Genomic DNA, 23,990 nt, shown 5'->3' with positions numbered 1-23,990 from the left:
CTTTTGAAAAATTTTTTTAAGGGAGAAGAAATCAATGCTGGAAGGATTGGGCTAACATTGGTAGTAGCTGGAATGGTAGGCTCTATTCTTTGTGGCTTGTGGCTAGATCATACCAAAACATACAAGTAAGTGGTAGTAGATAAACGTATGGTATACAACCCAGGGTATTCTGGGTTTAATGGAAACTTTGCTTTTTAATTTGAGAAATTTAAAGAGTGTTATTATTACTAAAAGACTTGGATTCTAGACATTTGTAGATTCCCTTCACTTCTGAATGAAGTCTATATATTGTCTTATTTTATCGGACATCCTTATTTCGACTTTGAGAATTTGGATACCTTACGAAGCTTCTTCCCCTCTAATAATAACCATGCACACATATATCTTTAGAAGGGATCATTGCTATTCTACAAAAGCCCTTTCTGAGAAATATTTGACTTCTGACAGAGACTTTATCCTGTTCTTTTCTCATGTTGTAAGCTTAAAAACAAACAAAAAATTTTGTCTCTCCTACCAAAAAATTGTTATTGAGCATAAGGCATTTTTGGTAAGAAGTTTTTGTGTAGGAGTGCCTGGCTGGCTCTGTTGGAGCATGCGACTCTTGATCTCAGGGTCATGAGCTTGAGCCCCATGTCAGATGTAGAGTTTACTTAAAAAAATAATAAAATAAATAAATAAATCAAATCTTGAAGAAAAAGTCTTTAAAAGCCTTTGCCTAAAGTGCTCCACACTATAGCACCACTTAACTATAATATAATACATAATACGAAAATACTGTATTAATCATACATTTATATAATCAAAATGCTAATACAAAAGAAGAACTTAGGGTGGCGCCTGGGTGGCTCAGTCGTTAAGCGTCTGCCTTCAGCTCAGGTCATGATCCCGGGTCCTGGGATCGAACCCCGCATCGGGCTCCCTGCTCCGCGGGGAGCCTGCTTCTCCCTCTCCCACTCCCCCTGCTTGTGTTCCCTCTCTCGCTGTGTCTCTCTCTGTCAAATAAATAAATAAAATCTTTAAAAAAAAAAAAAAAAAGAAGAACTTAGGAATACCAACTGGGAAACTGAAAAGGGGTTTCAGGGGCAGCATCTTTTGCACTGAGCCTTAAAAGAATAGCTATTTGTATATATATTTATGATGTATGATTTCATTTATCTAAAGCACATTTGTTAGAAGTCAAGATAGTGGTTACTCTTGGAGGCAGGGAAGCAGTGACTGGGGGGACCTGCTGGGGGTAGGTAGTGCTTTTTTCTTTGGTTTTGTTTTTTGTTATTTTTTTTTTAATTTGAAGTATAGTTGACTATACTATAGTTGAATATAATATAGAATATTATATTAGTTGCAAGTGTGCAGCATAGTGATTCAACAACTCTATAGTTACTCTGTGCTCATCAAGATAAGTGTGCTCTTTATCCCTGTCACCTATTTCACCCATCCCCCCACCCACCTCCCCCTGGTAACCATCAGTTTGTTCTCTATAGTGAAGAGTCTGTTCCTTGGTATTCTCTCTCTTTTTTTCCTTTGTTTGTTTGTTTTGTTTCTTAAAGTCCACATATGAGTGAAATCATGGTATTTGTCTTTCTCTGACTGACTGATTTCGTATAGCTAGATCTCTTCTCTAGATCCATCCCTAGTGTTGCAAATGGCAAGATTTCATTTTTATGGCTGAATAATATTCCATTATATATTTATACACCACATCTTCTTTATCCATTCATTATCGGTGGACCCCTGGGCTGCTTCCATAGTTTGGCTATCATAAATAATGCTGCAAGAAACATAGGGGAATGATTATTTTCATTACTCAGTGCCCCCCACAGTAAGTGTAGCTGCCGTCTGTCACCATACAAAGGGATTATAATATTATTGACTATATTCCCTATGCTGTGCTTTTCATCCCCATGACTTATTTATTTTATAACTGGAGGTTTGTATCGCTTCCGGTCTTGAAGGAGTGGCCTTATGTAGGAACGTCCCCCATGTAGACTCTGTGCCTGGCTACTTAGGCTCATCAGCTGGAGCTGGATTTGGTCCAGGCCAGAGGTCGTGGGGTGCTCCATGCCGGAGGCCACCCTGGTGGGAGGGCTGGACTGGAGCACATTTGGGCCAGGTGGTCCCAGGGGCTTCATGCCAGGTCCACATTGGCAGAATAGCTCCACCTGGAGCAGGCGTGAGCCGGGGGCCCTGGGGCATTCGTAGGCAATCTGTGCCCTGGCTGCCGTGCAGGGTGGCCGGAGCTAGAGTGAGTGCTGCTGGGGGTGCTCTGCACCTTGACCTGGAGCAGATGCAGTCTGGGAGGGCTCCCCTTGCAGGACAGATGGAGTTAGTGTGGGCTAGTGGACTCTGTTCCCATCTCTCAAGGGGGAAGAGCAATGTAAACAGTGGCTGTTACCAGGATCTCCAACTCCAAAGTGAGTCCCAGCAATTTCCCCACTGTTCGGCAGACACTCTAGGGCTAGTAAATGGATTTCCTTCACTCATAGTCTAGTTGCCCCTTAAACCACTGTTGTTTTGTTTTTGTTTTTAGCTGTGCCCCCAGGGCAGGTGAATCTGCACGGGCACAGCCCAGTGATATCTCTCCCGACTGCAGGTCACTGGGTCTACGGTGGGGTTCCTACTGTCACCCTGTCTCTGTCTCTCCTGCTGTTCTCTGTGTGGTCCCTCTACCCTTTATTATGCAGAAGCTGTTCAGTCAGTCTTCAGTTCTTCTTCAGGAGGAATTGCTTTCTGTGTAGATTCTATGTGTCTGTGGGAGGACATGCATTCAAGGTCTTCCTAGGCTGCCATCTTGGGCCTCTAAGCCAAGAATAGCTACATTTTTTAACAGGTAGAATCTTCCTATCTCCTTGGGAGAAATGAATGAATGGAACTATGAATAAGTGAATGGAATGAAATAAAATGAATGAATGAAATATGGAACTGTCACCTATGTATCCTGTGTACCTGTCAGGGCCCAAGATATGTTTGATATCATTATGTTAGCCCTTCCAAAGACCTCTCATGTTGAAATTCTCCAAGATAGCTCTCCTATAATTTAATACAACACTTGCTGTGGTTTCATTATTATGAAATGGTAGCTTACAGTGAAACCCATTCAATCTGTAGATAAAGGGAACATATGGAAAGGATTAAAGTTATTACGAGCCTTTGATCCACTTTAGAATTAGAAAACTTGATAGGCATAGGAATGTCTTCTTTGTTGTCCTGATTTTATTCTCAGAGTAATTGCCATTCATTCACCAAACCTGTGTTGTGGCCATAGTTCAGCTAGGGATTGTGACAAGCAATATAGGGTCCCTGTCCTTGAGACATTTGTGGTCTAAATGGGGAAAATAAAGCATTCATATATGAGAAATAATAATATAACAGACTAAAATAGATATCATACGCCCAAGAGATGTCTGTCATGTGACAGTTATTTAGATTCTGAGATGATAAGGGAATTTGGAGGAAGAGACAATGTTGTAAGCTGCAGTGGTTAGGAAAGGCATTTTGGAAGAGGTAGAACTTGAACTCAGTCTTGAGATACAGTGAGGGAACTATCCCACTTGGTGGAACAGAAACAATTTGATCCATATGAATATTCCTTCCTGTCTGAACATTGGATATGGTGTGAGTTTTGTCGGTTGCTGCTGTTGAATCTTAAATGTAAGCTTTAAAGTCCATGCTTTGGTGGAAACATTTTCCATACAAGAGAAACCCAATCTTGAAAACCAAGGCATTTATTACCATATGGACAGACCAATGGTTAGTGACATGATTTTTATATACCTAGGAAAATCAGGCAAAATACTAACAATTTTGTTTTTGTTTTAGACAGACTACTCTGATAGTTTACATTTTGTCTTTTTTGGGAATGGTTGTATTTACTGTCACGTTGGACCTTGGACACATTGCCGTCGTGTTCGTTACTGGAGGGGTACTCGGGTAAGCATCGGGTGTGTAGGAGGAATGGATAGTACGCTGTTACAATTCTGAAGTATTACTACTGTGGTTGTACAGTTTTAGTTCATTCAAATGTCCTGTAATATTTTAAACTTTAAAGAATCTATCCTGTGTACGTAAATGCGTAATTCTTTAGAAATTAAAAAGAAGTAGTTTAAAATTGGTTTTTTTTGGTATATATAATAAGTGAAAAATGGATAAGCCTTCCTTAGTCCAGGTAACTTTATTTAGCTAGAAAAACAACCGACTTCGCAAATTAGAGGTAAATTTTTCTCAGAAAAAGAAAAACTTAGAAACTGCTTTACTTCTCAGTTCTTCTGTCCTTGGGCTGATTGGTGAATAATAATAGGGCCTTACTTTCACACGTTAAGTTCAGAATATTCAGTTATCTGATCACTAGAATAGTCCTGAGAAGTAGAATGATTGCCTCAGTATGTGATATTGTCCCTCAGTTAATTGTATCTATAATTCTGGATTTATTTTCCTAGTTTCTTCATGACCGGTTACCTCCCATTGGGTTTTGAATTTGCTGTTGAAATCACTTACCCAGAATCTGAAGGTACTTCCTCTGGTCTTCTTAATGCTTCAGCACAGGTAAACCTCTGACGTCTCTCAAATCTGAGATGATTAGTTTGCTGACTGTTCTAGCGGGTAACAAGTTTAAAAATAGTTCTTGTTTGAAAAATTCTACCTTGCAATGTTTCTAGAAGCTAAATCATATGAATGAAATAGTTAGGAAAAGTTCTGGGGAAAACATTGCACTGATTTCAAAGAAGCAAATTTAACAATTATTTCTCTTATTTTAGATATTTGGAATTTTGTTCACATTGGCTCAAGGAAAGCTCACGTCAGCCTATGGTCCTAGGGCAGGGAATGTTTTCCTCTGTATTTGGATGTTTCTAGGCATCATTTTAACAGGTAAGTTAGGGCATTTTCCTGGCAAAATTACTTATGTCATATTGTCTTTATATTTAATTTTCATGTCTGTTGATTCTCAATGGCTTGGCAGAATTCAAGGGGAAAAAGATAAAAAGCAGGATATTACTTGTCTTTTTCCAAGGATATGAATCTATTCATTCATTTTTCAGATTTTAGCTTCAATACTGCTGTTACTATGCAGAGAAAACAAAACCATTGTATTAAGAGTCGGTAAAGACTCTGGAGTGGACAGACCTGCTTCTCACTGGCTGTGTGACTTTAGCCAAGTTACTTCACCTCTCAAATCCTCCTTTTTTCACTCATATAACAGGGTATCAAACAGTCTGCCCTACAGGGCTCTGCTACACGGATTAACTGAGGTGGTTCATGAAAAGCTTCCAGCATGTGTCTGGCACCTAGAACGTGCCTAATCATGTCAGCAATTATGATAGTGTGTGGTCATGGAAATAGCACATGGAATGATTAGCCAGTTCTTACCCTTGTTAGGGATAATCAGAATAGACACGGGCAGGAGCGAGAGTAGAACCCAACCTGCCCGACCGCCAGAGAAAGAGCACAGAAACGGGCTTTTTTTTTTTTTTTTTTTTTTTTTTTAAAGATTTTATTTATTTATTTGACAGAGAGAGAGAGACAGCGAGAGAGGGAACACAAGCAGGGGGAGAGGGAGAGGGAGAAGCAGGCTTCCCGCCGAGCAGGGAGCCCGATGTGGGGCTCAATCCCAGGACCCTGGGATCGACCTGAGCCAAAGGCAGATGCTTAACGACTGAGCCACCCAGGCGCCCCCAGAAAAGGGCTTTTATTTGTGTTTGTCCGGGCGCATGAATGTAAAAATGGATTTAGAAGCAAAGCTTAATGTCCAGCAGTGTTTCTGCACCCACGTTGCTTCTCCTGTTAGCTCCCTTGGCTGATTTCTTTCTGCATTCCTTTTCCCTATCCAGATGGCAGTGTAAACTGTTTTTATACAATGCACCTACCAACCAAGCCACATACCCTGCCTCCTCCCCCTTGTCCTTGATGCTCCAGTGATCCCAGATACCGCCAGTGCCACATTCTTGGCTCTTCTGCTCCTGTCTCACATTCTGTGCATATACCATTTCCCGCCCGCCCAGAATGCCTTCCTCTCTCTTCTTATCGCTTGACAAGTTCCTACTCATTTTCCAAGTTTCGATTCAAATGTGTCTCCTCTGGCAAACCTTCCGTGATTGTGTCTGGACTGACAGAGGCATTTTTCCCCCCAGGCTCCCACTACACCTTCTACATAACCTACGGGGCTGCAATGACCCTGCAGTATTATAATCGTTTGCATGTCAATATTTCCTTAGACTGGAGGGTGCTCTAGGGAAAGAATTGTGCTTCTCATCTTTGTATCTTTGGTTCCTAGCATCTTGTATTTGTTCACTAATGAATGAATTGCTAATTAAGTTAGTGGCTTAGAGAAGCACTAGCATTTTTTTCTTTTTCTTTTTCTTTTTTTTTTTTAAGATTTTATTTATTTATTTATTTATTATATTTTATTTATCTCTGTCAGAGAGAGAGAGCACAAGCAGGGGGAGTGGCAGGCAGAACAGGCAGAGGGAGAAGCAGACTCCCTGATGAGCAAGGAGCCCAATGCGGGACTCAATCCCAGGACCCCGGGATCATGACCTGAGCCGAAGGCAGATGCTTAACCGACTGAGCCCCTCAGGCGTCCCTAGCATTTTTCATGCTATGAGGATGCTATTGAATATGATGGTACTACAATGTGCTAAATGTGACAACATCAAAAAAGACTTGGTACTGCTTAGAGAAAAATATATTCATATATACTCTTTGGTAACTCCACTGATGTTTCTCTGTTTCAGCATTAATCAAATCTGATCTCAAAAGACACAATATAAACATAGGAATTGTGAACGGTGATATTAAAGCTGTAAGTAATGAATATTTTTATGATTATACTATTGAGAAATGTGTGAAATCAGTCTGTCTAGTCAGCTATTTTGTATTCCCGAGCCAACTGTTGATCTGTCATAATGGCATATGCCAGATGCGGTAAGGTTTTTTTTATCTCCTGATTCTTTTTATAGGTACCAGTTGAAGATAGTCCCACAGATCAAGAATCCAAAACTATGATGATGTCCAAGCAGTCAGAATCGGCAATTTGAGGTGGAAGAAAAAGTTAACATCATGTGATAGTTGAGCAGTAAGGCTTGGTTTATACATGACAGGAGATGGATACTTAATTGAAAATTATTATGTGACCTCTGACTATAGTTACTATCTTGCTTCATTGTTAACGTAAGCAAGATTTTGCTTAAAATACTTTGGCTCACATCCTATTAACACTACCGTTTATCTACTGAGCATCCCATTGTTAATCCTCTACTGCTGATCAGAAAGTAAGCTTCTTGACGTGTATTTTCCAGAAGTGTTTTCTTTTTTATGGAAAATAGACGGTCAGAGACTTTCTAAAATACTAATGTGGAGCTCTAATCCCCTTAAGTTACAGAGGAGTATATACCACTTAGAACCAAGCGTGCAATATATCCCTAATTGGCTCCCTTTCCATTATTCTGACCAACTGTCCAGTCGGCCTCAGTGGGAGTACCAACATGGCACTTCTAAGCCCTCAAAGGACAGCACTGGGATGAGACTTCCACGGAACCTCTAAGATTTTTCTGGCTTCTTCTATTCTTGTTAAACAGTGCTTTGTAACATGTACTCTCGATGACCATCAAAACTATTCTGTGTACACGTTGAACCCACGACTTTGGTCTTAGACTCGTGTTCTAATTAAGCTAAGGAGCCCAGACACAGGCTCATTACCTTGAGTTCTCTGCACTGCCTTCCTATCATGGCCTAAATGCTAATACCGTCTTTTTTCACTCCAACTTGAAATAGAATGATTTTGTACCCATTGCCTTGTTTACTCTCTTTTTTTCAATGCAAGCATGCCTTGGAGATATTGCGGGGTCAGCTCCAGACCATTCAGAATAAAGCAAGTATCACCATAAAGTGATTCGAATGAATTCTTTGGTTTCCCAGTCCATATAAAAGTCATGTTGACACTATTCTGTAGTCTGTTAAGTGTGCAGTAGACTGAAAGAACAATGTACATACCTTAAAGGAAAAAAGACCTCTTGCTAAAAAGTGCTAACCATCATCTGAGCTCTCAGCAAGTCATAACTGCTGATCACAGATTACCTACTAAATAGAATAATAATGACAAAGTTTGAAATACTGCAAGAATTACCAAAATGTGACACAGAGACACAAGCAAGCAGATACTTTTGGAAAAATGTCACCAATGGACTTGCCTGATGCACGGTGGCCCCAAAACCTCCAATTTGTTTAAAAAAAAAAAAAAGAACACAGTATCTGTGAACAGCAGTAAATGAAATCACAGTAAAACAAGATATGCCTGTGTATAACTTTCTAGCAAGAAAATGCCATCCTACATGTCTGTTGGCTTTTTCGTGATTTCTCGCATCACGCCTAATACTTTGGCTTGAAGGTTGTGGAGATAAATCGGGTACCGAAGCCCAGGGTCTCATTTAGTGGAGACCTCTGGAAATGCTGTCTTCATTCTGCACTATCATGCGTATGATTGTTCTCCTTCGAGGAATACTGTGCCCGGGTACGTGCTCCCTCGGCGTGTTGGGGGGAGTGTATTCTTTTCTTCGCCAGAGTGTACGTAGTCTCCACGCTGTTGGAAAAAAGTCTGCTTTGTTACATGCTCAGGGTAAGGAAAATAGGACCAAATGTGTTTCTACGGTGCCTACCACTTCATTTTGTTTACAATGAGAATTTAAATGTTGTTTCTGTCCTGACTGTCGTAAGCTGATAGGGAAATATCTTTACAATAATGACATCTAAGCAGCCATGATATTTACATTATGTCCACATCAACCAAAAAAAAAAAAAAAAGTCAGATATACCCTTGAATATTCTTGACGTGAATTAGCAATTCTGATTTGGGCATATTATATGCATTGCTTTATATTGAAATGATAACATTCTCTGTAATCAAACGACAGTAAATTATATAGACTCTTACCCTGGAGAATGTGTCACCAGAAGAACGTAGCTGGGAATCAGGAGCTCTGGGTCAGTGACCTGGATCTATTTTTAGCTGTCCTGTCACTCACCGGCCAGCATTTTCCTCATCCATATAATGAATGTGTTCACTTTGATCTCAGAGATCTTTTTTGAATCTTAAATGCCGTCCATCATGGGCTAGACCAAATCACTGGACCACAGGAACTTAATTCTAGCTAGAGAAGAATCCCCTGGAGAATTGGATCAACAGCTGTGATGGATACTTGGTGGATATGGGGACTTTAACATCTGTTTTTGCTTTTTCATTCAGTTGGTGATGGTGCAGGCAGAATATGCTGAATCATTAACTTCCTTAGATACTTACATCACAGGTTTTATGGGCAAAAATATATTCTAAGATCCCTCCTAAATAATTATTTTTATTTGTGAACTATCAATTGTTTAAAATAATCACAGACTTACTGAGTTCCTGAGCTTTTGAAAAAAATTACAGATAAAAGTTGGGCTACTTTGTTTCTGAAAAGCAGCGTATGCATATGTGATGTGTGTCTTTCTTTGTTGATTAGAAAAAGGATGAAATATTATGTTCCAAAACACAAAATGGATTGATAATTTTTTCTATATTTTGAGTTAAAGTTGTAACATGTCAAACAAGAATGTCATATAATTCTGTCTTATCTTTGGAAAATGGAGTTGGGTAACCAACACTTGTGTAAGTTTTAATGAAGTGCTTTTAGAAAGAAATTGGATGCTTTCAAAAGCTGTTGCATTTATAAATGTGGCAAAACAAACAAACACTAGCTTTTGTGAATGTTGGAGCAATGTCTTTAAAAATATGTTTGTGTATAAACTCAGAGCATTGCCAGAAGAATGCCTGTCTGTATTAAGTCATCTTTCATGTTCTAATTTTTGCTTTTTGTACTATTGGTCGGTATGCTTGTCCTTCAGTGTTTCAGACCTGAAATAAATTTATTTTTTTAATGTTCATTTTGTATGGCTTTTTTTTTTAAGTTCTGATGCTTAGGTACACATAGGGAGTGGAAAGGGACTGTAAGATTTCAGAGTGGGCCAAGGAGGGAGTTTTGTGGAGCACAAGGAGACAAAGTCCCCCAGGGTCAGGACGAAAACAGCAAAGTAGCGAGGGCTTAATCTCCTCTCCTTTGTGCCTAACTCCTCCTTGGGCAGATAGGTGCCCAGCATGAGCCATCTGGGGATGGCTACATCTAAGCTGCAGACTTTCCCTTTTTCTCCTGGTAGCATGTACCTGTATGGGACCTGATATCCCACAGCAGATGTCATTTTTTCCTCAACGCCTTGCTGATTAATATCATAAAACCAAACTATAACTTTCTTCATTGAAAAATCGGGTATGATGAACGCTCATTCTTTAGAAGCTTCAGTGAGATTATACATAAAGAACATTTAGCAGAAATACATAAAGACATAGCCGGCACTCAGAAGTTTTGGCTACTATTTTTATGCATTAATGACTGGTAACTAGCACCATATTACCACTTAAAAGTATTTGGATTTGAAGAGAGAAGTTCAAGTGACTTACATCAAAAGAATATCACTGAGGAAAATTTGAGGTCCTGGAGAGCGGCCAATAGAGAAGATATTTAGGGAGGAAGGGAGTGGTAACCATATTATTCAAATCAGACCTGGCAGGGGGCTGCCCACTCCACATCCTCCTGAAGCCAGTCCTGTATGCAAATAAACTGGTTGGTCACGATTAAGGAAATTGTCATTGAGACTGGAGGCTGGATGAGAGATTAGGGCGGTGAATCCCAAAGGTTTTGGTCTCAGAATTCTTTTACACTTAGGAATCACTGAGGAACCTGGGATGCCTGGGTGGCTCAGTTGGTTAAGCATCTGCCCGCAGCTCAGGTCATGATTCCAGGGTCCTGGGATCGAGTCCCGCATCGGGCTGCCTGCTGAGTGGGGAGCCTTCTTCTCCCTCTGCCTGCCGTTCCCCCTGATTGTGTTCTCTCTCTCTCTCTCCCTGCCAACCCATAAATAAAATCTTAAAAAAAAAAAGAATCATTGAGGAACCCAAACAACTTCTGTTTTTCTGAGTTATGGCTGTTAATATTAATCATACTAGAAACTAAAACAAAACTTTTATTCATTTAAAAATAACCTCATTACATCTTAATAAATTACATTTTATGAAAAATAATTATTTTCCAAAATAAATGTAGTGAGAACAATGACACCTTTTAATGTTTAAAGAGGGCAAAAAATTTTCCACATCTGGCTTCATAGAAAGCCCCGGGTTCTCCTACCAGATCCTACATTCAGTCTGTAGGGATAGGCTGTTTTGACATGTTTGAAGAAAAGCTTTGCACACATGTGCAGTTGGAAAAGAAGTATTTTAGTGGCCTTTTCAGAGAATTGTGGGTAGTCTTTAATACAATAGCAAGTTGGAAAGGGTAGTATCTTTTTTTTTTAAAGATTTTATTTATTTATTTGACAGAGCAAGAGGGCACAAGTAGGGGGAACAGTAGAGGGAGAGGGAGAAGCAGGCTCCCCGCTAAGCAGGGAGCCTGATGCGGGGCTCGATTCCAGGACCCTGGGATCATGACATGAGCCGAAGGCAGACGTTTAACCATCTGAGCCACCCAGGCACCCCTGGAACTGGTAGTATCTTAAAGATTAGTTGCTATGTGCACTCTGGAACCATATCAATAAACCTTTCCTACTTTGTTAATGTTAAAATTTAATGGTTTGTCTTGTCCTTCCAATAGGTCTTTAACCATGCGTGGTTGTAATATTATGCATTGGCGTTTGCAAAGTATTCTTTCACTGAGTTATGCAGCTCTTCCAACTTTGATAAATCTCATCATATGATGCCAGATAAATCACATTTGTTAATACCTCTGATCTCATCAGAAAGTCTCAGTGCTGGGAAGCCGTCAAGCTCATACAAGTCTCTTAAGCCTTGTTTTGGCAGATGCAGGGTTTCTAGAATGCTAATTTTAGTTTGGAAACTTGATTCTTGCCATTGGGGTGGGAAAAAAAAATCTGTCAGTTATTTTCTTGAAGCGAGGGACTCGCTTCATTGCTTTCTGAAAAAATACCTGCCAAACACCCATCTGAATAACCACATTTTATCTGTCAACCATCCTTTCAAGTAAAAATTATGTTCTTTGACAATAAACCTCTCGTTCAGCTTGCATCGCAAATAAATGTACCGATGCTTTTCCTCGAAACGAGCCTCATACTTGGGCGTATGCAGAAGTGTGTCATGCGTCCTTGCCATTTCATCACACAATATTTAAAAGTCATGTGCCCAAGGATCAGCATTCAATCGCTTTTACTTTTTTCATCAAGGATATTCTTCAGTGGCTCTGACTTTCTTTTTTTCGCTGCCGCTGAATGGCAGGGAAGAACCCAGTGGCCACCAGAGCAGCTCGGTGCCTGGGCCTTGACTCAGTGTGAGGGTACAAGCACTTTCTTCCATCCCTGCCTCTGCATCGTCAGAGCAAACGTCAGTGCAGTGAAAAAGGCAAATCACTTCTTTCTAGGATTACAAAAGAGTTTGACATGGGTCTTGGGGACTCCCAAGGTTCCACCAACCACACTCTGAGAACCACTCTTCTGGAAAAGAGATTGGCTGTCATCAGCGCAGATCAGGGATCGACAGCATGAGAAACCAGGGAGAGTGGACAGGAGAGCAGGGTCAAAGTTCAAAGGCCTCTAAAGAGGAGCTGAGATGGAAGAAGAGTCACTGGAGACACAACAGAGCCTGTGGGGAAAGAAAGGCAAAACCCCGGGTAGTTTTGTTAATGAAGCCAAAGAGAAGAGAGCAGGCAGGTGCAAACGAAGATGCTACCTGAAGCCATAAAAATGTTACCAGTACCTCTTTTCATAAATTATAATCAATGTGATATTTCAAGATGAAGTTTCCAGTTTTATTTAGCTTTATAGGTAGCTAAAAGTTAAGGCCAAGGTCATGAAACTGAAATAAAACAACTATAGGGACACCTGGGTGGCTCAGTTGGTTAAACGTCTGCCTTTGGCTCCAGCCATGGTCCCGGGGTCCTGGGATCAAGTCCTGCATCAGGCTCCCTGCTCTGCAGGGAGCCTGCTTCTCCCCCTCCCTCTGCCGCACCCCCTGCTTGTGCTCTCTCTCTGTCAAATTAATAAATAAAATCTTAAAAAAAAAAAAAAGCTGACTATATAGCATTGTATCTGTTACCATCACCCTATAATAAACAGGGGCTTTAAAATCTAAGACCTGGGGCGCCTGGGTGGCTCAGTCGTTAAGCGGCTGCCTTCAGCTCAGGTCATGATCTCAGGGTGCTGGGATTGAGCCCCGCATCGGGCTCCTTGCTCAGTGGGGAGCCTGCCTCTCCCTCTGCCTGCCATTCCCCCTGCTTGTGCTTGCTCTCTGTCTCTCTCCTTCTGGCTCTCTGTGTCAAATAAATGAATAAAAAATCTTAAAAAAAAAAATAAAATCTAAGACCTTTCACTAGAATTACAATCATTCTTATTTTCCACAGCAGGCAAAGCTCTCGAGGTAAATAACCCATTTCCGAAGCCCGTTGTTTCTCCTGTAACCCGCCGGCCAGTCTTGGGTTCTTGGACGGAGACCCCTGCCTATACCACACTGGCCCTCCCTCCCTGCGAGGGGAGCTAGCCATCTGTGTAGGTGACAACCTGCCCTGAAATGACTTCAGGGTTCTTGACGGGATCCTGTGCCTGGAAGATGCATTTATGACACCTCACAGGAGATAAAATATCTTTGGGTCCCCAAAGAGAGGCAAGGTTTCAAAGCACACTGACCACCAAGAGGGAATACCTTATCTGAAATCTGAACTAGGGTCTAGAGATATCCTTGAGCAGGTTTGAATAGAAGGGAGGTGGGGATGTGATCCGGAGACCCTAAGCCTTGAGGAAGGAGGAGAATGATATTGGTGGTGGGGGGAGAAAGGGGGAAGACTCATTAAGATAGTGAGCTTCGTTTTCCACTTAGACAAATGTTGTATTAGGCCTCTGTCTAATTTCGTTTGATGTATTCATTTGCAATTCCCCTTTCATTTGTTACTTTAAGCCCATGATGAAATGGTCATTGTAAAGAGAACAAACTGTTAAAAGCCAGTAGAAACTTGATTTCTGGCTGGAGCCTCCAGGTCTTGATTAATAAAGGCTGCCTGAGCACCTCTCTTTCTCAGAGACATGTCTGTTTCCTCCAGGGACTGAAATGGCCCCTAACCCCTGAGATTAGCTGATAGATTAAATTTTCATAAAGCCTCATCATGCATAAAAGTGAGGCTGAAATAAGAGTGGCAGTGATTTCTTTTTCAGTGAAAAGCCTGAATCCTTCAAAAGTTATCCTGACCCAAAACGAAGACTGATAAGCTCTGGATCATTCTGGCCAGGGCAGGATTTATGCGAGGACAGAGGTTCCCAACACACAATCAGATTAGTATTAGAACATGTCCTTGGAGGGGTGACGCATGGGCATAGATTCCTTACCTGGAAACCTATGCAGTACTTGGTACTATTATTCATAGGACATTTTGGTTTCCTTGTATGGCTAGATTCTGTTATTGATATGCATTATTTTTTTGCATTGTAGGCCCTTGGAAAGCATCCCACATGGTGTGTAGGGTAAAAACATGTCCTCTGGGAACCTAAAGTCTTAATGTGTGAAACATGACTATGATCTTGGGAAAGGAATTTAAAATGAATTTCTGTTTCTTCTCTTACTAACTAGAATAGTATTTCCTAATTTGCAGGTTTGTGGTGAGGATGAAATTTAACTAGAAGGCACACAATAGATCCTTAACAAATCAGACGCATTGTTATTCCCATTGTGAGAAACAGTAAAGGTAGGGACTGACTGCTGATAGCACTTGAGAAGCAGTTGACTGATTTGGGAGAACATGTGTTTAAGTGTTTGAACTTGACATTATTTATAGCAGCTGCCTTTAAAATCATTGATAGCCAAAGTACTTAGCCACTTCCGTGTGCGTGTGGGTGCAACACTGGGCTTGGTGCAAAGAAAATCAAACAAAACTGAATTCTAAAGAGATGGTGAGATCTGGAAAGATGGGGTGGAAGCCAAGGTACTTGGGCACCAAAGAACAAAACTGAGACGCTCAGGAAAAAGCGGTTTCTGTGTTTATTGCACAACCCACAACAAAGGAGATTAAACAAGTTAAGAAGGAAGCTACCTGTTAGTCCTCCACCCATATGCAACTATTTCTCCTTATTTCCCTTTCATTCACATGCATGCAGAATCTCACACAGGTAGAAAGCAACTTGTGTATTTAATATAATATCCTAGGCATTTTCCATGTTGCTACATGGCCTTGATAACCATTATTTTATTTTTTTCCAGTTTTATTGAAATATAATTGACAGAGAACATTGTAGTAGTTTAAGGTGAACAACATAAAGAGTTGATATATATGTATATTGTGAAATGATTGCCACAGTAAGGCTAGTTAACATCCAACCCCTCACACAGTTACACGTTTTGTTTTTTTTGTAATGAGAACTTCTAAGATCTACTCTCTTAGTACCTTTCAAATAACCATTATTTAAAACAAAACAGGGCGCCTGGGTGGCTCAGTCATTTAAGCGTCTGCCTTCGGCTCAGGTCATGATCTCAGGGTCCTGGGATCAAGTCCTGCATCAGGCTCCCTGCTCAACGGGGAGTCTGCTTCTCCCTATGCCCTCCCCCCACCCCCACTTGTGCGTTCAATCTCTCTCTCTCTCTCTCGCAAAAATAAATATATAAAATCTTTTTAAAAGTAAGTAAAACAAAACAAGACAAAACAACAAATAACCATTATTTAAAATAACTGCATAATAACCCCATCAGGCTGATATACCGTACTTTAATGTTTCTCTGCTCACGGACATTCATTCATTTACCTATTTGATGTGTATAGAGCACATACGATTGTGTCAGGGTTTCTGGTAGGAGCTGGAAATACAAAACAGTGTCCTCTCAAAATGCTCTAAGACAAGAAAACAAACCATCAGAGTCCACAGCACTTGCTCAGAGACCTCACATGAACAAATAAAAAGGGAACTCTAGGGAAGCGGCGCCCCCTCCTGGGGGGACACCAACATGCAGCCTCTCACCCTCGGAATCAGGCAAGGCTTTTCTCTTGTTTTGAACAGAGGAGGCTCCTGATACTTGGGGAGCACCAACCTCATTGTTTTATGCCCCTTACGCCTCTTGGGCCACCCTCACCTCCGAGTTTGTCAAAACCTTCTCTCAGCTCCCTTCATCTCACTGAGATGTGAAATCCTGACGTGTAATCCTGGATTGTATTTGTATTTTATTTTTTGAAGATGTTATTTATTTATACAAGAGAAAGAGCACGAGCAGGTGGAGGAGTAGAAGGAGAGGGAGAGACAGAATCCTCAAGCTGACTCCCCACGGAGCGGGGAGCCGGACACGGGGCTCCATCCCAGGACCCTGAGATTATGACCTGAGCTGAAGTCAGATGCTTGAGCCACCCAGGCGCCCCTGTATTTGTATTTTAAATTGGTCTAGGCTAAAAGGATAAAGCTCAGACAGCCTCAATTGTCCAGTAAGATTATGTGAGGCTTTGCACCCCTTTGTGTCCCTGAAATCATTCTGCTTTAGGCTTGTGCCTCTAACCTACCAGTACATCTGGCTTTTCCTTATTAGCACTGAAAACCTAGCTGCTGGCCCTTTGCCTGGCCCGGGGCTGGGAGACCCCTTTCCACTCCAAAAATGGGACTGGCACTCCCTCTGTTGGTCATTTCATGAACTGCTCTGGACTCATGGCCGCAATTTCACTGGCTTGCTGAGGGGATGTGTGGGCATGTTTTGGGGAGGGGAGACAGGGATGTGCCAGTTCATTTTAGCCGTATCTCCAAACCAGTAGGAGTCACTTGCCCCCTAACACACACACACACACACACACACACGCACATGCACACACAGGCTAAACAAGTGAGTGTGTCCTCACACTCCCACTGTGTGGGCTACATTAGCCATTGACAACTCTCACATGTTTACTGGCACTTTCGAGGCAAATACAGGCATATCCTATTTTATTGAGCTTCGCAGATGTTGCATTTTTTACAAACTGAAGGCTCGTGGCAGCCCTGCTCCAAGAGCAGGTCTCTTGCGCCATTTTCCCAGCAGCATTGGCTCACTTCGTGACTCTGTGTCACATTCTGGTAATCCTCGCAATATTTCAAACATTTTCATTATTATTACCTGTGAGTTGCTGCAATCTCATGACAAAGCTTGAGAGGATGAGGCTTTGCTTCTCAAGGATGAGGACAGAGAGTGGCTTCTCGAGATGGACTCTGCAGCTGAAGATGCTGTGGAGATTGTTGAAGTGACCACAAAGGGTTTAGAGTATTACATGAGCTTAGTGGGTAAATCAGTGGAAGGGTTTGAGAGGATTGACTCCAACTGTGAAAGAAGTTCGACTGTGGGTAAAATGTTCTCAGTGCTAACACAGAAATCATTCACGAAAGGACGAGTCAACCAATGGGGCAAACTGCGCTGTTGTCTCATTTTAAGAAATTGCCACAGCCACCCCAGCTTTCACCCCAACCCTCGCCCCCCTGATCGGCCCGCATCAAGGCCAGACCCTCCATTAGCAAAAAGATTCGGACTCACTAAAAGCTCAAATGATGGTTAGCGTTTTTTCTAGCAATAAAGTATGTTTTAATTAAGGTATGTCTGTTTTTTAGGCATGATGGTGCTGCACATGTACAAGACCACAGTACCGTGAAAACATCACTTTCAGAGGCACTGGGAAACCGAAACATTCACTGGACTCACTTTACTGTGCCAGTCGAGCTACCGTGGTGGCCTGGAACCGAGCCCTCGGGACCGCCGAGGCAAGCCTGTTCCGGCGAGGTTGGTAGAGGCTGACTCAGCTTGTGCAAGATGGGAAAGGTCAGGGTGTTTTGGCCGGAGACTGCACCCCCGTGGAATCTGTGAGCCCCTCCCGTGGCCCCGGTGTGCCCTCCAGCCATGCTGCCCCAGGCCTGTCCCGGTGCCACCGCGGTTGGGGGGGGGGGCTTGCTTCCTCCCATAGGCAGCCTGCAGCTCGGCCGCGTGCTTTCTCCAGCCCCCGTCCCTGCTGACGCAAAAGCAAGATGGCTGAGGCTGTTGTGACTCGAGTCCCCTGGGTGTCACACACAGTCCCCTTGGCCCTGCCTCCCAGCCCAGGGCTCCGGGCTCACTAGCATGGCCTACTTTAACCAAAGGCTCTCCAACTCGAGTGTCCTCAGAATCACCTGGACCGCTTATTAACACATAAAGTGCCAAGCCCCGAGCCCAGAGGTTCTGATTCGGTAGGTCTGAGGTGAGGCCCAAGAGTACATATTCCTGATAAGTCCCCAGGTGACGAGAGGCTGCTGATCCGAGGACCACACCTCGAGAACAGCTTTCCAGCAGTTGCCAGCTGGCCTCGCCTCCCCAGATGGGCTGAACACACACATGGCCTCGTCAGGTGGGTCTACCTGGGCTCAGCGCCCCTCCCCCAGAGGCTCCCCTTAGCTGCCCCAAATGCTTCCTCGGGCTTGATTGGAAACATGACCTGGCTGTTCTTTTCACTGTCCAGATGGGAGGCTTTTGTGTGTCCCCAGTGAAGAGGAACAAGGTAGGGATCTGGTTTCTCAGACACGCAGACGGTTCTGAGCCCAGCAGGTGCGTCTGGGACTGTGGAGGGAAGGAAGGCAGCTGGTGCTGCTGGCCTGTCTCCAGCCTGCGGGGACCACAGCCAGCCGGGCTCCACTTCTGTGCAGAAGCAAACATCCGCCCCCACGGAGTCCAGGGAGGGCCAGGCTGAGCCCCGGCCAGTGCCAGCTGTCACTCCTCCCCGTCAGCCCTGTATCCTCCTCCCCTCCCCTTTCCTCTGGACCGCTTCAGGAGACAGGGTGGTTACAGGTGGGCGCAGGGCCAACGGGGTTAGAAGAACTGGCTTCTAGGAAAGCAGTTTCCTCCCCGGTGAAGACGGCAGACACCGCATCCCCACAGCCCCTGAATGCCACGAAGCCGGGAAAGCAAGCGACACCCTTACCTGGTCTGGAGGAAAAGCAGCAAAGGAGAGAAGAGGCTCTACTTCTGGAACTGGGCAGGGAACCCACCACTTCCAACAGGGAGAACTCCTGGGCTTGAAGCAAAGGCCTCTTTCTTCGGAGAGAGTAGCTTGGTGAGGACAGACATGGGGAATTTGAACAGTGAGAAGGCGTGTGGGGGGGTCTGTGCCTGGCTCGTGCTGTGGCCCATTAGCGAGGGTGGCGTCTGTGGGCAGAGGTGAGGCGGGCAGGGAGCAGGTGCAGGCAGGCTGCCCGCAGAGTAGGTGCTCCAGCTGGGTCTGACCGGAGCAGCCGCCTGTGCCCCTTTCGAGACCTCCTCTCCTTCCCTGTCTTTTCCCACAGAGCCAGGACTTTCTGTCCTCAGCAAAAGCTCCAAATGCACCGAAAACCTGACCTTCCCCCGTCCTCTGAGCTCGAGTTTCCTGCTGCACCGTCTGGGCTGACTTTCCTTCCTAAAGGACACGTGGCCGGAATGTTTTGCATGTTCCTGTCACTTCAGCCCCCTCCCCGGACAGGTGAGCTCTCTAGAAATGGGAAAGATTCTCCTGAAATAGAAGGGTTGGCAGGAAGTCTGTCCCGCAGAGCGGACCAGATCCCATGATCATCCCTGTCCAAGACTCACACGTAGTTTCACAACAATAACCAGGGATGCCTTCGATTAAGAAACCAAACCAAACAAAAAACCCCACAGATTGTTCAAGCCCGCTCCCAGAAACTGACTCCTCGGACCCGGAATGGGGCTGTGGAAGTTTTCACAAGCATCTGACGTGTTCCCGAAGCAACTGGGCTGTGGCCATCCTTTGTCTATGCAGGCTCTTACCGCCCGTTTGGGGGACTACCTGGGCTGTTGATGAGTGGGGAGATTCCTCCTGAAACAGTGCTTTGGGGGCTTGGAAGATCTAACCACATCTCTGGGTTAAGAAGGAGCCCCCAGATAACCAACCGAAGCATCGTCCAGGGCAGGGGAGAGTGTTCAGTGGTGGCCCCTCTGCAGAAGGGCCCACGGGCAACATCACTGATCCATTAGCAAGCAATGCTGGCCAGGCTCCCGACTAAACAGTTAGGGTCCTACTTTAGGAGGGGGTAATAATATGCTCCATCTGTTGAGAACAATTCCCAAAGGCATTCATCTACGTGATCTCATCTGACCCCCGTGACGGAGGCTGCTTTAGATCCTATAACCACAGCAGCACCAAAAGATGGCTGGGCTTCAGCAGAGCCCTGCCTCGAGTTCCCCGATTCCCCCTCCCACCCCAAGCCTGCAATCTAAGTAGAATGGTGTATATGTGCTTATAGACAATTTCCCAGCACCCCCACCTCCTTCCTGAAGGCCCCCTAAGTGCCTCCTATAAAAAATTCTGGAGCCTCACTAATTACAACCATTTTGCAGAAGAGTAAACTCAGACTCAGCCTTGCCAAAAGTTGCATAGCTAGGAAAGAATGGAGTCAGGGCCTTACTCCTCCCTCACTTGGGCCTCACTCTTCAGATTGCCCAGGGAAGGCCTCTCTCCTAGGTTCTGCTGCCTCCTTTGGAAAGGGGAGGTGAGAAGCCCCGAGTCAGGAGTGCCTGGTGGCAGCTCCAGCCCCAGACAAGAAATTTCTGCCGCCCAGCATCCATAAGACAGTTGCCTGGATTGGTCCACAGAGACCCTCAAGAAAGAAGGCCTCCCACACCCAACCTGCCTGGGGGTAGCCATCCCTGGTTCCCCCAGGGAAGCTCCCTTTCTAAGTCCGCTCCATGCCCTGGGCCTCCCTGTGAGGATGTGGGTCAGTGACAGAGGCTGGGAAAGACGTTCCTGGCATACACAGGTAGACACTCTAGGCTTCGAATAATGATGAGGAGAGTGAGCCACACAGGTGACCCCCAAATTTGGGGGGTATCTGGAATCTTTTGGCAAGACAAAAAGTCTAACAAACCAAACCCACATCCTCCTGAGCCAGACAACCAGAGAAAGTGTGAGATTCATCTGTTAGGCTCTTTGATAACAATTGTATATTGAATAAAGTTTAAAGTATAAATCCTAGCATGCTTTTCTCGTGTTTATTTTAGCAACGGCTATGTAGCTTCAAGTCTGCAGCGGAATATTTATCTTAGAGCAGCCCCTGGGTTTTGGGTACCCTTACTGTGAGGTGGCTGGGTCTCACCAGTGAACTCAGGAGAGCAGGGCATTGGGGAGCCACCATCCAGACTCGGCTCAGGACTCACCTGCGCCTGGGGCTTGTGGTGGCCGGGCCGCTCCCGGGACCCCAACTGTCCCTCCTTTGGATACATTGAGCAGTGGCTTTGCTCCCGCTTCTGCCCTCCCCCTCGCAGACCCTGCTCTGCATCCCTGGTTAGGAGCCCCGAGGGCAGAGATGGGCACCCTCCGGACCTCAGCCTTGCTCCAGGATGGAGCGGCTCCCCACCCGCACCTCGGACAGAGGCCAATGTCCCAGTTCCTAAGTTGGCTGGAGCCTCCTCCCTATCAGAGATGCTCCTGAGCCAACGAGGGGCCTGGGAGCAAAGGGCAGGGCAGCTACGCAAGGAGATGCTCTGTCGCTGTTGGATCCCATGGGTTTCTGGATGCAAGAACTATCTGGCACGACAGCCAGCCCAGAGGAGTTCTGCGTGGGGAATGGGCAGTAGAGAGTGGTGGACAAAGCATACATAGCTGTGTGACTTTGGTCAGGTTGTTAAACTCTCTGAGTTTTACCGTGTGTGTGGATTGAATGAGACCACGACTTCCCCACACAGTGCAGGATGCCTACGGACACTGGTGCCCTTCCTCCTCTCCCAGAGTCTGCCTGCCAGGCAAGCTGGGCACATCCCCTGGGAACCCCATAGCTACTAGGTCCTTCCATAAAAATGCAAACTCAGAGTCAGTCTTCAGGGTGCTGAGCCTCCTGCCCCTGCTATGTCTGAGGCCGAGGGATGAGGGAGAGAGCACGTGGTCTTTGTCTCTGGACATTTCCTCCTCATTAAGCTCAGATGTCACCCCCATCCCTGCAGTTCCCCATCACAAAGGCAGGAGAGGGCTGCACCCTGAGGGTTCATCACATTTTCTCTTCTACCTCCAGCCTCCCCCTGCCGACCCCCCCCCCAACATCCCCAAGCTCCGGGCATAGCCAGGGAGTGCCACACCAGGCCAGCCCTGGGGCCTCAGTGTTCTAGCTGGCAGGGTCCCAGGTGGAGTTCTGTGCCCTCTCAGAGAAGAAGGACCTCTGTTCCTTCTGGTACGTTGTGAGGACAATGGAGCCTGCCCCTGATGGGGTCATCAGTCTGATGGCAGAGGCCTCTCCAGCCGGCTATGTCTGGTCTCCAGAAAATGTAAAGGCAGGTGGGTTTGGCCTTCTAGCAGCAGAGTTTGGGTTTGGCTCTGGGCTGGACTCTAGGCTAAGTCTTAACAACTGTCCATGAGGCTAGATTTGGGTGAGTCCCCTGATACACCTGTGGATTCCCTGTGCTTTCCAGAACTTGCTTCCTAACCTATATATTAGCACGCTGCCTCCTCAGCCTGAGTTTGTCCAGACTTGGAGGCTGGGCTGTTGTTTGCTCTGCAGCCACTGGGTGGCAGTGTGAGGCACACGCCTACCTGCAGCCGGGATGCTCAGCCGTGTGCGCCAGAATCACCTAAGGACTTGTTCAAGCACTTTTGTCCTGCTTCTTATGAGCTGTGTGACTTTGGGCAGGTTACCAATCTTTCTGAGCTGGTTTTCTGATTCAGCATGTCTAAGACAGTGCTGAGAATCTGCATTTCTAGCAAGTTCCTAGGTGATACGGTTGTTGTTCACGGACTGTATCGGGGCTAAGAGCTCTCCCAGGTCCTTGGGAACCCAGTGGCCTGACTCTGATTTCAGGAGGCAGGTGGCGGTGGCCACAGCTCTTCTCCCTGGAAGGCTCCTCTGCTGACGCCCCCCTCCCCCGACATCCTTTGTCACTGAATCTCTAGGGCACCTCTCCACCAAAGCCCTCAATGGCCGAACAATTAACCTTTCTCCAACCACAGGAGTTCAACAGAGGGAAGGTGCCATTGGAGAGAGAACGGGAATTGGAGGCAAGTAACTGGAGAAGGTCAGAAAGGAAGAAGACAGCAGGAGGGGGCCCTATACACGCACAGTGGTCCCAGGGCCCATCCCAGATGGGGTCAGCGCCACGGGTGCTGGGCGCCTGAGATCAGAAGACAGACCTTGCCAGCTCAGAAGAGAGAACCCCTGGGGGCCAGGCGCTAGAGGCCCCCACCCCCCCACCCCATGTGCTTCTTCCTGACCCTATTCCCAGGCTCTTGGTGGCATGTGACTGTTCTGACCAGTGGAATGGGATGCCCTTCCTGACCTGGCCCACAAAAGGCTCCCTTGTGACCCTCTGCTCTCCCAGCCTGTGTGGCACTTGGATGTCAAAGTCCTGGCCTTCCTCGAGGGTGGCAGAGCCTTTGGCATCCTACACGACTGCATGGGCAGGGCACCCCCCTCCCTCTCCATGCCATTAGACTGCACAGAAGCATGAACTCCTACTGAATGAAGCTGCTGAGATCCCAGGACCTCCCCGTTACCACAGCTAGCGTTCTCCTGACCAATGTATCCGACGCCTGCCCTGTCGGGAAGTGAGAAAGAGAGCAGATGCCACCACAATGTACAACCGTACAACCGTGCTGGTCTCTCCAGAAGCCTAATCAGAACAAGCACGCCTAAAGTCTCCCGCTCAAGGACAATCAGAGTCCCCGCCTACTGAGAGTTATCAGGTGCCAGACACTGCTTTGCCTTCACGAATTCATTACTCCTCACAGCAACGTCAAAGGTGGTGCTGTTATAATCCGCATTTGTAAGGCGCAGAGCTGAGAGGGGCAGTTAGGGTGCCGTTCGGTACGGTGCCCAGATCACATCGTGATAGGCAAGAGGCAGAGCTAAGATTGAATCCAGCGTATCTGTCTATAGCCCCCACACTCTGAACTACACCATCTGCTACCCCAAAGACTCAAGGCCCCTCAGCTGTGAGGGGCTTACACTGAATTGGGAAGACATGATGGATACCCGGG

General features: G+C 45.4%; 1 protein-coding gene across 1 annotated transcript in view; it reads left to right on the top strand.

The window, feature by feature from the left end:
• The window catches only part of FLVCR1 (FLVCR choline and heme transporter 1), a 29,179-nt gene extending 19,270 nt beyond the window's left edge, over window positions 1-9,909 (top strand). Inside the window, exons 5-10 of the mRNA XM_036109774.2 lie at window positions 22-125; window positions 3,817-3,927; window positions 4,434-4,539; window positions 4,752-4,863; window positions 6,726-6,793; window positions 6,951-9,909. Of these exons, the coding sequence (XP_035965667.1) occupies window positions 22-125; window positions 3,817-3,927; window positions 4,434-4,539; window positions 4,752-4,863; window positions 6,726-6,793; window positions 6,951-7,028 (579 nt within the window). The 3' untranslated portion in view covers window positions 7,029-9,909. The remainder of the gene's footprint in view (window positions 1-21; window positions 126-3,816; window positions 3,928-4,433; window positions 4,540-4,751; window positions 4,864-6,725; window positions 6,794-6,950) is intronic.
• The last annotated feature ends 14,081 nt before the right edge of the window (window positions 9,910-23,990 follow it).

This window comes from Halichoerus grypus, chromosome 7 (genome assembly GCF_964656455.1).
Source record: "Halichoerus grypus chromosome 7, mHalGry1.hap1.1, whole genome shotgun sequence".
In the NCBI taxonomy this organism is placed as follows: Eukaryota; Metazoa; Chordata; class Mammalia; order Carnivora; family Phocidae; genus Halichoerus; species Halichoerus grypus.
Note: the sequence above shows the minus strand (reverse complement) of the source record. Positions and strands in the feature narration are given on the sequence as shown.